We start from the raw sequence: 15,075 nt of genomic DNA, 5'->3' as shown, positions 1-15,075 counted from the left end.
GGGAAGAACCAGACCGGGGGAGGGGGTGGTCGGGTCCGCGTGTTTTGAACCGGTTTGGGGCCAGGGGCAGCGACTGCCGCGGAGAGCCCTGGGGGGGAGGGGAGAAAAGGGGCGGGGGGCGGGGTTGCGGATTTAGTGAGTTGAGTCTGGAGGAACCAGCAGGGGGAAGCGTGGGGAGAGGGGCGTCCTCTGCTCACCCCTCTTGAAGCAGTGGGGAGAGATGGGGGCCTCTCTCGATTTTCCGGCGACTGTGTCCCAGGCAGTGCTGGGAGAGGCTGAAGGAGGGCATGGGACAGTCTCAGGGTCCTAGGATGAAGAGTATTGTAGAGGCGAGATGGACAGCCACAAAATGGAATTCGGGTTGAGTTTGGTGGGGTTTGTAGGACCCCCGAGATGGATAGAGAGATAAAGGGGACTTTGCAGTTCAGTGAAAGGTGGGAGGAGATGAGAACTGGGAAAAAGGTCTGAGTAGTTAGGGCTCCTGCAGGTGAGTTGTCTCTGTCTAGGTCACTGAGTCATTGAGGGGGTCGTGGGACACGCCAGCGGGTTTCCTAAGTAAGGCCCTAGTCATTGGCCTTTGAAAGTTGCAAAGACTATTAAGATGTCACTATTTGGTGTTGGATGAGCCTGGTGAAAAGGAGCGATCATCCCATGGAAAACAACCGCAGGCTTGGTTATTCTGTTCAGAAGGAAGGACCAGCAGAGGCCTGTAATAGTGTTCCTGGGGGCCTGATGTGAAGGCTGTCAAGCATGAAAAGAAGCAGCCTGAAACTGCCCTCCCAAGAGCAGTAGTCTGTAGGAGGGTAAGGAAAACGGTCTTTAAGTGATAGAAAAGATGACTTGCAGCCTAAACTTGGCCCAATTGAGAACAAATAAAGTTGTTAGATGAGATGAAGAAAATGGATATCATGGGTCTTTAAGGTGGGATAAGGAGCCCTAGAGACATAGTGCATTATGTTGGGTTGCTAACCAAAAGGTCACAGGTTCGAGTCCACCAGCCCCTACTTTGGAGAAAAATAATAATCAATCTCTTCCTGTAAAGATTTTCAGCCTGAGAAATCCAGCAGAATCCTCCATGAGTCAGAATTGGCTTTAAGGTGGAAGGTTTGGGGATTTTGTTTTTAAGATAGGATAGAATTTGCCTAAAGTTAGTCTGGTTAAAGCAAATAAAGATCCTTGGCAATGGCATGTGGTCATTGGTGTGTGATAGGATAGTTGTTAGCAATCCAGTTATTGTTATTGGGGTAGAGATCTTGGCTCTTGTGCATTGAGCACAAAATGATCAGTCAGAATTAGGGAGTAGGAAGAATTGGTAAACTACTTGTGACACGGGGTAGGGGACAAAGCAGAGCAGAAAGATGGTAAGATGTGTGGGTTATGAATCAAACTGTCTTAGAAATCAAGCACTGTAATTGTTCTTTTGGGGGCTTTGGTTGTTGTTTTAACTGACTACTCATCATAGAAGTTTTAGAGATGCAAGAACATTGTTAAATAAAAGTATGGGTCCTGAGTGAAACTTAAGAGAGGGCTCCTTCAGAAAAAAACAAGCTATCAAAATCAGAGATGAGTAAATAAAAGGAATAATTAGGTAGAAAAAAGATGTTTTGAAGAGTGGGGGTTCCATTAATTGTTTGATGATTTGGATAAGAAGAGAAAATTGATTGTAAAGTTAAGACTAGAGTGTCATCTGGCAATGAGTGATACTGGATCATTTGAATATTATGTTGTAATAGCAATGTTGAGTTATGAGATGATAAGACATCTAAAAGTTGCTATAAGTGGTTAGGAAGATCAAGGAGTGATTCCCATACTGTTCTGCTTGAAAAAGACTAGTAATCACTTATTAACACTTGGACTAATGCTTAAGATCAGGAACCCTCACTGACTAGCACAATTGAAAAATGTCCTATTTGTATTGTTATTTGTAGAGTATTTCCCTTGTAGCCTTTCAAGAGTCTGTTCATGTGAATTAAAGGAAAATGTTCTCTGATTGGAGGGGGCAAACGACAACAAACAGATAATCAGCTAAATATTTGATCATGTTGGCATAACAAAATTAGACCCTTAAACTTGGAATCAGGAAGTTGGTACTCTTGTTAACTTACGTGTCACTTTGAAAAGCTTCCTATGTTTATTCTCTCATTTTCTCACTTATGAATTGGTTATACCACCTTCCCTGACCACTCATAACAGTACTTAAATTAATGCCTATCTCTCTGTAAAATATGGAGCTCTGGTGGCCTGATGGTAAGGAATTGTACTGCCAATGCAAAAGTACACGGTTTGAATCCACCAGCTGTTCTGTAGGGGGAAAATGGGCATTCTCCTCCATGTGATGATGTGCCTCTGAAAACCCACTGGAGGGTCACTTTATGAGTCAGAGCTGACTAGATGGTAGACTACAACAACAGCATCAATGATTTGAACACTTCAAGAAGGAGAAATTAGACGACTTTTTTGTCATTCTAAAAAATTACTACACCAGAAACAGGCCCATTTCTGCTTTTGTAACAATTAGGGTAGTGTGGTAGTATACTTTAATCAAAGTGAAAAGAAAAAAAAAGCAGTACCATGCGCATCTGTCTTGGTGTGTTTTTTGGACTTTGGTATTGTAAAGTTGATGCTGCCCCCTCTTTAGTGGCAAGTCAGTGATAGTGATGACAACTGCAGAAATAAGTAAGCAGATAGATGTCCCCCTGAGAGAGTAGTATGAAGATGCTATGAGTGCTAACCCCAAATATGTGTGACCTTGGACTATTATTTAGTTTCCTGACTGCTTAATTTTGTTCACCTGTGAATAATGATGATTTCTTTGTCTTAGTAACTATGATAATGGTCTAGAGAAACTTCACTTACTAGATTTAAGTTTAACTTAACCTTGTGTTTACTGTGTACCTCTTTGGCAATCTGATGAATCATAGGACCCCTTCTGAGATAATGTTTTCTAAGTGTTTAAAGTACAAATACAAAGAGCTATAAGTGAAACATTGAAATAGTTTTCAAAATATGAAACAATTGCAATATAGTAATGCATATACTCTTTATAACATTAAGTAACAAAATGTAGCCAAAACTAAACCCACTGTCAAGTTGATTCCTATTCATGCAACCCTACAAGATAATAGAATCATCCAAACCCCTGGTGTTTCCAGGGCAGCAAATTTATGGAAGCAGACTGCCTAATATGTCCTCCACGGAACAGCTGGTGGAGGCAGACCATTTACCTTTTGGTTTGCAGCCCAACATTTACTCCACTGAGCCACTGCAGCTTCTTAGTGACACTACATACTCACTGCCTTTGAGTCAGTTCTGACCCATCGGCCTCCATCACATTTCCTAGACTGTAGTTTTTGACATTTCATTTTCCCCGTTTCCTCCCCTCAGTAGTCATTTACTTATTCATCCAAACACTATCCATTGTTTAAATATTCTTCCCTATTACACGTAAAGTATTGTCTGAGGCTGTAAATCCTAACAGAGGAGACTCCCCATCTTTCTTGCTTAAATCAGCTGGGAAATTTCAATCACAAGAGATGCTATAGACTATGTCATCAGAGCTTCTCTACTTGTTACGTACCATCAAGTAAGAATCAACTCCTAGCTTACCTCCAGCAGCTTTTCACAGTAAATCGCATGGAGAGAGATTGTCTGTCTTTGTCCCTCAGAGCAGGTTGAAAAGTCAAACTTCATGCCTTTGGGTTGGAAGTGCAGCACCTTAACACAAGGCCACCAGAGCCCCCCAGCAACCCTATAAGACAGAATAAAACTCTCCCAGAGGGCTTCTAAAGCTGTAATTGTTATAGATGCACTCTTCCATATCTTTTTCTCATGGAGTAACTGATGGGCTCAGTTCACCAACTTTTCCCTTTACAGTTAACCACTGCACTGTCAGGGCACCAGGTCTTATAATTCTTGCGTTTGGAACAGGGCAATATTTCTTCAGTGTTTACATTATGTTAAGAATGTTGTTGTTGTTGTTGTTATGTGCTGTCGAGTCGCCTGACTCATAGCGACCCTATGTACAACAGACCTAAACTCCGCTCTGTCCTGTGCCAATCGCACTGTCTCCGACACTCCCATCCCAATTATCCCAATCACTGAATCAATCCACCTCATAGAGGGCCTTCCTCTCCTGTGCTATCCCTCCACCCTCCCAAGCATGATGTCCCTCTCCAAGGACTGGTCTCTCCTCACAACATGTCCAAAGTATGTTAGACGGAGTCTCAGAATCCTTGCCTCCAAGGAGCCACCCGGTTTAACCCTTTCCAGGACAAATCTGTTTGTTTTCCTAGCCGTCCATGGTATTCTCAATACTCTTCTCCAGCACCACAGCTCAAAGGCATCAATTCTCCTTCTATCCTCCTTGGTCATTGTCCAACTCTCTGATGCATAACAGGTGATTGCGAAGACCATGGCCTGTATCAGACGCACCTTAGTCTCCAAAGAGACACCATTGCTCTTCAGCACTTTGGAGAGGTCCCTAACAGCAGACTTTCCCATTGCAATGCGCCTTTTAATTTCCTGACTGCTGGTGCCAAGACTGTTGGCTATGGAGCCAAGCAAACTAAAGCTGTGTACAATCTCAATCTCTTCACCATCCATCCTGATGCTGCCCATTGGTCCAGTGGTGAGAATCTTTGTCTTCTTGACATTGAGCCTCAATCCATATTGTAGGCTGCAGTCCTTGACACTCTGCAGCAGGCGCTTCAGGTCCTCTTCAGTTTCAGCAAGCAGGGTTGTATCATCCGCATAACGCAGATTGTTGATAAATCATCCACCAATCTTGACCCCACATTTCTCCTCATAGAGCCCAGCCTCCCAGATAATCTGTTCTGCATATAGGTTGAAAAGGGATGGAGATAGGATGCATCCCTGGCGTACGCCCTTCCCAGTTTTGAACCATGTAGTGTTCCCTTGCTCTGCTCTGACGACTGCCTCCTGGTCCAAGTATAAGTTTTGCATTAGAATGATCAAGTGTTCTGAGATTCCCATTCTTCTCAGAGTCAAGAATAAGAGTATAAAAAAGTAAAGTCCACTTTGCAGCCTGTGGTGGCTTTTGTCTTGGTTGTACTGAAAGCTGAAAATAGTGATTAAAATTAGGTGTTAAATCTGGTGCTTTTCTAAACTGCCCACTCTCACTCGTTTTTGTTGTTAATTGCCATCAGGTGGAGCACGACTCATAGCAACCCTATGAACAAAATACCTGGAGCCTTTCTATAACTTTTGTAGTTTCTCAAAGTTCAGAGACTTAACATGGTCTTCTATCAGTGAAGGAGCCCTGAGGCATAATGGCAAAGTGCTTGGCTGCTATATGAAAACAATGTGGTTTGAACTGACAGAGGATTCTGCGTGAGAGAGTCCTGACAATCTCTTTCCATTTCTGTTGAGTTGATTTTGATTCATAAAAACCCTGTAGGATAAGAGGTGACTTGTCTGACCATCCAGTGCATCTTCATGGGAGCAGATTGCCACATCTACTAATGAATTTGAACTACCAAACTTTTGGTTAGCAGCGAAGTGCTTAATCACTGCATCACTGGGGCTCCATCTTTAAAGATTGAAGCTTGGCAGGGACACAGAAACACACACACACTCACTCACTCACTCACTCACTCACTCTCACTCCCAAAACCAGAACAAAACCCTTTGGGGCAGTTCTGCTGTCACGTGGGATCACTGAGTGTTGATCTCAATGTGATGTCTCCTCAGACGGCAACAGTCCTTAAGGGATGGATTTGCTTTGCAGTCTCCCAACCTCCAGCTTCTTGTATTTTTTATTTTAGTAGTTTTGCCTTCTTTCTTTACTTTTTTGCCCCTTATTTTCTTACTATACTTTCTTCCAAGTATTGCTTTTGCTACACACTATTGGGGAATTGGGTGGTTTTCTTTTGAATCTATGTGAAATTGGGTATAAACTTTCCTCTTTTCCTTCCTGTAGGACTGAATGTGGGACTAGCTGGTGTGGTGCCACTTTGATCTAAAAAAATCACTTCTGTCTGGGAGGTGGGCATCATCCTTGGAAAGTTCTTTCGTTTCCTGATGTAGAAGATAGAGCAAATCAAACATTTCAAAGGTAAAGACCTTAAATAATGAGCATACAACCTTTATGATTCAATCTAAGATTGAATGTTAATGATTATGTTTTAATCCAGATTCATTATGAATTAAGACTGCATTTGTACCTTAACAGTTTTCAAAATAAAAGTAATCAAGTCAGAATGGTAATAAGTACACTTGACCTAGGGACTTCTGTAACATCTACCCTCATAAAGCTAAGAGAAAAGGCCAATGGTAAGAAGGTAAACAGATATTTAGCACAGAATTGTTGTTTTGTGTAAGTGCAAAATGAGTGTAGCAATCCTCAAGCCCCATGCTCCTTGGACAGTATAAGCTCTAGAGCCACAGGGGTTAAGCCCCTTTGCTGAGAAAGATGAGGCAGTTTGCTTCCAGAGAATACAGCCTTGGAAACTCAAGGGGATGGTCCTGCTCTGTCTTCCTGTATGTTGGGGTGGACTCAACAGCAAGGGGTTTAAGCTCATTACAGTACATAGATCAACTAGTGTAGCTTGAGTTTCTTCTGAGTGCCAAGTGCTGAGATGATGACTTTCACAGTCCCTACCTTCAGGAAGCTCCCAGTCTACAAATAACAGGAGATACCGTTTCCTTCATAAGTGTTAGATTTGTGAATAGACTACAAATGGATATTCCTGGGGAGAGTTGAAAAGGCAGAAAGGGACATTAGGTGCTGAAGTTTTCTTTGAGTAGCTGCTGTAACACATGTGCTAGTTGAAATTCAGTTTTTAATGCTTATAGTCTATCAAAACTCTTTCATTTTGTAGCTAGTTCTATTTGCTTCCCTAAATGTATTAGCTATTGAAAAGACGAAAGATGCATTTTTCCTTCTGAGTAAGAAAAACATACATTACTACTATTTCATGATTAATTACTTCTCCATAAAATTCCACACCAAAGTTTTTTGTGTGTGCCTATTTTACTGTTTTTTCATTATGTTGGGAAAGATTGCTTCTTCCTATTGTGTTCTTTTTCTGAGACCAGGCCTTTCAGAAGTCGGCATGCTAGAAGTTAAGAATGAGCTAGGAATGCAATCCTGGGGCCTTTTAGTTCCACATTCTGAGTTGATACCCTGCCTTTTATGGAGTAGTGGTCATAGCATAGAAATGAGATTTGTTAAACATGACATAGTTGTAATAAACTTGACTTCCTAGAACAGAAAAGTGGAGAAACATTATTGGAAGAGTTAAAATTGGGACTGTCATGGTGATTCTGAGCTTGGTCAGACTGATTCTGTAAATATGATTACAACTTTGTGACAACAGTAGCATCTTATTTTAAAGATTTCCAAATAGCTTGGAGGAAAGACAGTCTGGAACTTGGTTTTCTTTTGCATTTTCAGACTGTAAATCCTGGGCAGCTTAGTGTCGTAACTAGTTTATAAAGAGTGATGATGTTGGAAAATGTTGTGCCCGGGTGTTTTATTGACTTACCTGGCTTAATTCAGTCTATCATTTCGTACGCAGTGAGCTCTCAATAGAGGAGTATCATCTGGTAGATTGTTCAGCCCTAAGTTTCTCTCAAAGTGTAGAAAATGAAATTTTCACTCTGAGTTCTTACCGACTGATGTAGTTATGATCAGAGGTGGGGAAGAACTGAATAGTCTTTGCTTTATAGATTCAAAAGCCTGTCTAGATCCCCCCTCCCCCCCCTTTTTCACCTTTACAATCTGCTCTCACTTCTGTATACTAATCAGGAATGTGAAGAAGTAAAAATGTGAGGGGTTCCCCCCCCCAACTATAGAATGCCCAGAAATTAAGAAAATAGAAAAATTTATTTCATTTGCACTTAGCATTTCTACATACGCTGAAGATAAAATGTGCAGCTGGGAAGGAGAGAAAGCCTCAAAGGGCCTTGAAACATCTATGATTGGATGATAGACTCTTTGATAATTGGAAGTTGATTCTCTTTCCATTGGGAGATGACAAACTGATATGCTAAAACTGATATTCTAGAATAAAGAAGAAGCTTGTTTATCTTTTGAGTTACTCATTAGCAAAATTACATTGTTGGTTTCTTTTTACTTATTTATTTTTTCTTTAATTCACCTAGCAATTTTTTTTTTATCCTCATCCAGGTGAGGGTCATCTTTGAGGAAGGAGTTCCTGGCCTCCTTAGACTCCCCATTTCCAGGATGAGCACCGCAGTATCGTGACCCTTGGGGTTTTGGTGAGTAGCCTGACAGATGAACACTCTTGAGAGCATGCCCAGCTTAGAAAGATAATCTTGGGGGAGAAGGTGCAGTTTGTACTCAACAGATATTTATCAAGCATATGCCATTGTCAGCACAGTATAGCAGGAGCTAGGACTGTAGACAGGAATAAGACAGTCCTGGTTCCTGGCTTCACAGAGCTCACTGTCTCGGAGAGGGTTGGCTTACACAGATAATCACATAATTTCACATATAATTACAAAACATGGAAAATGCTGTGAAGGCAAAACAACACAGTACTCCATAGAGAGATTATACTGGAGAATTTCTTGTGGATTGGTATTGTTAAGGGATCTTACTTCTCTGAATAAGAATCATTTAAACTGAAATATCATTCATTTCTTCCTTTCTTCATTTAATATATTTTCATTCAATGTAACAGAGTTGTGAAGGAGGGAGATAGGTGTTAAGAATGGCTCCACAATCACTGACACGAGCAATTGTGTGCATGGAAGTGCTATATACTAAGATGTGGAAGACTGCAAGAGGAATCGTTCTGGAGGGAGGGCAGCTATGTAGAAACAATATAGCTTTGATTCTTTGATTCTTAAACTGATGTTAAGTTTGATTCTATTAAGAATGATGTCAGGTAGGTAGTTCCATATACAGGTCTGTAAAGCAAAAGTGATACTGCTGTTTGAGCTGGAGATGTAAATTTAGGAATCATTCTTTGATCTTGAGAAAAGAGTGAAAAGATGACTGAGGGTAATGTCCTGAGGAACTGTAAATTTAGAGATGGGGTAGAGGCTGTTGTTGTTAATAGGCTGTCAAGTCACCTGTCTCTCATAAAGACCCTATGTACAACAGCCCTAAACTCTGCTCTATCCTGTGCCAACTTTATTGTCTCCAACACACCTATTCCCATTACCACAATGACTGAATCAGTCCATCTCATTGAGGGTCTTCCTCTCCTGCACTGTCCCTCCACCCTTCCAAGCATGAGATCCCTCTCTAAGGACTGATCCTGCCTTGCAACATGTCCAAAGTTTATCAGACGAAGCTTCAGAATCCTTGCCTCCAAGGAGCAGCCTGGTCTCACCCTCTCCAGGACGAACTTATTTATTCTCCTAGCAGTCCATGGCATATTCAGTACTCTTCTCCAGCACCACAGCTCAAAGGCATTAACTCTCCTTCTCTCATCCATAGTCATTGTCCAGCTCTCTGATGCATAACAGTTGCAAAGACCATGGCCTGTATCAGGCACACCTTAGTCTCCAGACTGACATCGTTGTCTATAAATAAAGTGGCTACACAGGTGTGAGGAACACTTAGAGAGTGGTGTGTAGAAACCCAAGAGAAGAAAGTTTCAGGGAGGAAAATCTAAGGGATTGAAGAAGATGAGATTGGAAATGTAGTCAGTGACAGCCTTGACAAAACTGGTTTCTACAATCTGGTATTGGAAGTTGATTCAAAATTATTAAATAGTGATGGAGTGAAGATAGTGTACCTTGTAAGTTCTCTGGAGAAACTTGGCTCCGAATGGGTATAGGATGCTAGAGCTGGGTTTGGCTTTGTTTTGCTTTTTTAGTTTTAAATCTGGAAGATACTAGATCATATTTGAATGTTGATTAGAAAGGTCTGGAGATGCAGGACACAGGATATGGCCGAGGCGGAGAAAGAGGGCTCTCAGCTTAGACCACCTTTGTGAAAAGTGAACTGTTTTCTGTTTCAAGATGGGATAGGTACTGATAAAAATAGGAACCAGAATGTCTAACTGAGCACCAGTTGTACCACTTTCCTAAGGTCTAACCTTTTGCCAGGTACTTAATCTTTCAGAGACGTGGGTTGTTGTTGGTTTTTTTCCCATCTGTAGGATTGGGATAGTAATAGTACTTACCTTGGGGAGTTGTTGCATTAACAGTTACTTAAAAAATGAGTGTTCTTTATAAAGAACAATGTTGTGTAAGTAGATATAGGATTAAAAAAATTTAGTTACTCTTGAGAAAATACCTTTTTAGCTCTACGTAATCATTCTATGGAAGAAGCTTTTTCCAATTCTTAAAGGTGTCACATTGAGTACTAAAACCTGCCAATGAAAGTGGACAAGAGCCTAGAAGTTTTTGTATTCTTTGAAATTATATGAAAAACTATGGAGACAGATTTTTGGTGTTAGAAAGGTTAAAGGTAGAGTAATTATTTCAGCACCTTTTTTAGGCTAGGTATGGAATCACTTGGATTTTCTCCCCCTGGCCGCTGTGTGACCCACATGCTTATTTAAGGTTTCTGTGCTGCTTCTCCATCCATAAAGTCACAGTAAGGGAGAAAACCTGGAAAAGTCATTCACACCAATGCCCTCCATTCATCCATCTGTAAAAAGCCTGTCAGTCAATGTCAGATGAAGTGTGAGAATAAGAAACTCTATGTAGAAATACTTAGAAAATTAGTGTTCTATGTTTGTAGAATTATTTTTAGAACAGATCTTTGTTGCCAGCTCATCAGGAATGCCTCACAGATTAGATATTTGTAGTATGTTTTGAGTCTCTTTGGGAGAAGAACATATACAAATGCCAGGTGGTTTTGTCCTGAGAAAAACTGAATAGGCTATGTAGATTCTTATCCCACCTTCGTACATCACACTAAGAATAATAGAAAAGGCAAAGAATTTTAAAACAATGTTCTTGCCTTCAGTAACATTTCTTTTTCATAGGAGAAAGATAAAATACATGTAAGACTATTTAGCACAACTGGTGATTGTCTGCTAGAATGTGTGATCCAAATAGAAAGTATCAGAAGTTACTATACATAACTGTTTTTCTTTGCCTGAGGTAAATGTTTCATGATGGGTTTGTCCATACAGGATTCATTTGCTACTTTTGTTTTACCAGTGATTCCTGATGTTTAGTGAGAGGTTATGAGTGGTTTATGGTCATAAGCATTGAATCTGACAACCACTATCAATTTTATAGTCTGAACTAGAAGAAGACAAAAAGCTGAAGGTGATAGGGTATAAAGCTACATCCTAAAGATGATCAAGCCCAAAATGTTTTTCAGGATGCTTTCTCCTGAGGTCAGCACAGACATATTCTATATACTTTTTCTAATTCTTTTTTTCTTGACTTCTTTATTTATATATAAAGAAACTCAATTATGTACTTGCAAGACTTTTGTAAAATTTCTTTCAGAGCCTCAGGTAAAATAATTGAGACTATTGCAAATTCCTAGATGAAGAAATAGGCATTTAACACCCAGCAGTAATACTACTCAGTGCCAAAATCTACAATATAATCAGTCTTCCCAAGTTTAATCCAGTTCTTGGATCTCAAAGCCTATGCAAGCCATAAGACCTGATTTATTTCTATATCCCTTTGATTCTCCATTTATAACCCCCTGCTCCCCTCTCCTTATCCTCCTCCTGCAGTTCTGCAGCCTATCAGTAAGATACCAGAAGGGTCCCTGTAGGTACAAATGGTTAGTGTACTCCATTCCTAACCAGAAGGTTGGAGGTTTGAGTCTATCTTCCAGAGGGACCTCAGAAGAAAACTTAGCCATCTAGCTCTAAAAAATATCAGACACTGAAAATCTCATGGAACACAGCTTTACTCTGACACGTGTGGGTCCTGTGACATGGAGGTGACGTGAAGGGACCTCTTAGAAAAAGTTGCTCAACATGTCAGATGGGAGAGACTGAGAGGAAGCCCGTATTGGGAGGGAGCAGGGACTTGAAATGTGTTTGGACTTCCCTAAACTAAGCTGAGGTGCTCAAAAGAAAGAGCTTTCTCATTTGTTCTCCGGCTGGGTTTGGGAATATTTTCCTGACCTTTATGCTTCAAATTAGCCTTGCAAATTTACTCAAAAAAATATTTCGCCTTCAAAGATGTTCTTTTTCCTTCAGAATTACGGATCACCCCCGTGCTCACCCATGCCTGCAGTCCTGGCATTAAGCAACGAGAGCACAGGGCACATACTCAGCATCATTTAATAGGGAGATCATGGAAATTGGGGGTAGAACTGATTGAATTGGCTATTAGCTTAGATTTTTATTTCCAGAGTACCTACTTTTATTGTTCTCCACCCCCAATCTGAGGCCCTGGAAATATAAACTTATTAATTGGTCTCATGGTTTAAAATTGCAGTGGTTTTGTGACATATCAGTGCTTTTTTTTAGCATTGGGTGTAACTTACTAGATCGTTGCTATGGATTTGCAGTTCCCACTGGTTTTAAAGCATTTGGAAAAAAAGAAAAACCTAAATTTTTTAGGGGTTTATATGTAAGAAAGACTATATGGCTAAAGATTTATTTATTTTTATTTTTTTTTTCTCATCTACTTACAAACGCCTGGTACATGATACTTGGGTGGGAGGCTTGTACGCTTGGCAGAACGTTTTAGTCACTCTTCAGCTGCTTAAGCACCAGAGCCTTTTGGCCAGCATGTGAACATCGCCCTTTCCTTTAACCTCGATAGAGCTGCGCCGTGATCTAGCTTCCGCATCATTGAGTTGGCTAGTGCTGTAACCTTGATCCTGTTTTAAAGGTGTTTTATGTCTCTGTTTCTGCTCCCACCGTTTCTGGGTGGCCTTTTCCCATAGTGTGCCCTGGAGATGCGAGATTTTCCTTTGGCAGTAGGAGGCACACACCCAGAGAATGCTGGAGCTGCAAGGGGGAAGGACCCACTTCCACAGCAGAGAAAAACAAAGAGGAAAAAGGCACACGGGCAGCCAGCACTAAGGGACGTGCCCAGCAAGCAGTGGGCCCCTGCCACTGCCCTCAGCAGCTTTCTCTGCTGCAGCCCGAGAGGAACTCGGTGAGCCTGTCCCCGTTGGTGACTGGAAGCTCAGGATTTCAATCAATGCATTCCAGTAACCCTAAAGTGAGGAACTCTCCATCAGGAAACACACAGAGGTAAGGGCTCAACCCTCGCCAGCCTGCGCCTGTGGTCCCTCAGCACTCATTGGTGGAAAGCAGTGTTCATTTATATGGACAGAGGAAGAGAAAATAGTCTAGTAAATAGTGTACAGGTTAACATATAGGCTGGCTGTTTGATCAGGTTTAATCAGGAAAGCTTGTGTTAGGTTTCTTCTGTTATTCTTTTGTCCCTCACCTCATGGCCTCTCCTCTTGGTCACCTCCCTCCTGACCAGAGCACAAACAAAAGGACAGTAGAATCCTGTAGCCAGCAATAGAGTTGGTTAAACTTGACAAATGAGGAAACTGAAGCCTCGAAGGGTGACGAGGCCTGAGATCCTAGAACTGAAACCCTGGTCCTTGGTCCCTCTGTGAGTTCTTTCCTCTGTTCGGCTGTTCTGCAAGCATTTTCACTTGTCCCTTGGGGGTGGTGGCTGGGTTATGTGTGTGTAAGACAGCTTATTGGGAGGGATCAGTGTGCTAGAGGATTCCCCTCACCTGCCTGTCACTGGTGGTTTTCCTTGTGGACCGCTTGTATTTTCCAGCAGGCACTCTGGGCTCTCATTACAGCTGTTCCTTGTCATCAGCCTGGGGGTGGGTAGTATTTTGATCTTAACGAAGCCTGTTTGTTTACGCTGAGCCAGTCTTAGTGTGAGAGTCACTTCTCTGTGTACATAGAAACCGTTGTCCTTTATTGACAGAAGCCCTAGAGTCAGGTCCCCATGTGACTCTAGGGTTCCCGAGACCTGGCAGGCTACTCTGATCTTCCTCACTGTGGAGAGCACTGCGAGGGGAGCCAGGCTGGGCGTAGCAAGCATGTGGCCAAGCTGTAAAGCGGGGAGGTGACTTACTCCTCCGAATCTCTGACCCACACTGCTGCTCTTCAGTTGGTGCTGATAGGCCTTACCTGGCATCTGATCTCCCTTTGTTATCTGTTTTTTTTAGTAGCCCTAAGTCAAAGCAGGAGGTGATGGTCCGTCCCCCTACAGTGATGTCCCCATCTGGAAACCCCCAGCTGGATTCCAAATTCTCCAATCAGGGTAAACAGGGGGGCTCAACCAGCCAATCCCAGCCATCCCCCTGTGACTCCAAGAGTGGGGGCCATACCCCTAAAGCACTCCCTGGCCCAGGTGGGAGCATGGGGCTGAAGAATGGGGCTGGAAATGGTGCCAAGGGCAAGGGGAAAAGGGAGCGAAGTATTTCCGCCGACTCCTTTGATCAGAGAGATCCTGGGACTCCAAACGATGACTCTGACATTAAAGGTATGTCTATAAGATCTTTGAGACTCAGAGGGCAGTAGGTGTCCTGAGGAAAAGCCTCTGACTTGGTGGATGCTGGAGACTAGTATCAGCCAAATGGGGAGAGTAGGTAATAGGCTTAGGAATTCTCAGAGCTGATAGTTGAACTATTTCTTCTCCTTTACACGGAATGAGAAATAGATCAAAAGCACCTGTTGAGTTCTCACTTTTGAGGATGCAGGTGGGTTAGAGCTTATGGTGGGATGTTCTGCAGCCTGACCGCATTGTCATGGCTGCATCTGGCCTCCAGGCTGTTTCTGTTTCCTGTCAAGCCAGAGTCTCCAGTCCATACTTGAGTGGCCCACAGAGGAGCATTTTTGCTCGCATTCCTTCCTCTTGTACTCCATCAGATCAGTCCTCCCAAGGTTCAGGTTTTGTGCTTTCTGGTTGCCACCCTTCCAGACTTGCAGACACAGAAGGAGGTCTTAATGGCCCTGGCACTAGTCTGGGTTTGTCGCAGCTGATTTCACAGCAGCAGAAATGAGTGGCTACATCTGGTAGAGATCTGGCAGGCCCCACAGTGGAGTGAGCCAGGAAGAGTGTGGCACCGACGGCTGTGGTTTCAGGCTTCTCCCCGAACAGGGAGACCAAAAATCTTAACTGTAGGCCAGAGCATGAAGTTTGTATTTAAGAAATGGAAGTGTGGCTCCT

The 15,075-nt window shown here is 42.3% G+C and overlaps 1 protein-coding gene across 1 annotated transcript in view; it reads left to right on the top strand.

Annotated features, from left to right (window-relative positions):
- Positions 1–15,075, top strand: part of BCL9 (B-cell CLL/lymphoma 9) — a 138,751-nt gene that overhangs the window by 108,147 nt on the left and 15,529 nt on the right. Inside the window, exons 2-5 of the mRNA XM_006899525.1 lie at positions 5,939–6,073; positions 8,150–8,241; positions 12,812–13,124; positions 14,072–14,388. Coding sequence (XP_006899587.1) covers positions 13,072–13,124; positions 14,072–14,388 — 370 coding nt within the window. The 5' untranslated portion in view covers positions 5,939–6,073; positions 8,150–8,241; positions 12,812–13,071. The remainder of the gene's footprint in view (positions 1–5,938; positions 6,074–8,149; positions 8,242–12,811; positions 13,125–14,071; positions 14,389–15,075) is intronic.

Source organism: Elephantulus edwardii, unplaced genomic scaffold (genome assembly GCF_000299155.1).
Source record: "Elephantulus edwardii isolate Elephantulus edwardi_28Jun2011 unplaced genomic scaffold, EleEdw1.0 scaffold00260, whole genome shotgun sequence".
Taxonomy (NCBI): Eukaryota; Metazoa; Chordata; class Mammalia; order Macroscelidea; family Macroscelididae; genus Elephantulus; species Elephantulus edwardii.
Note: the sequence above shows the minus strand (reverse complement) of the source record. Positions and strands in the feature narration are given on the sequence as shown.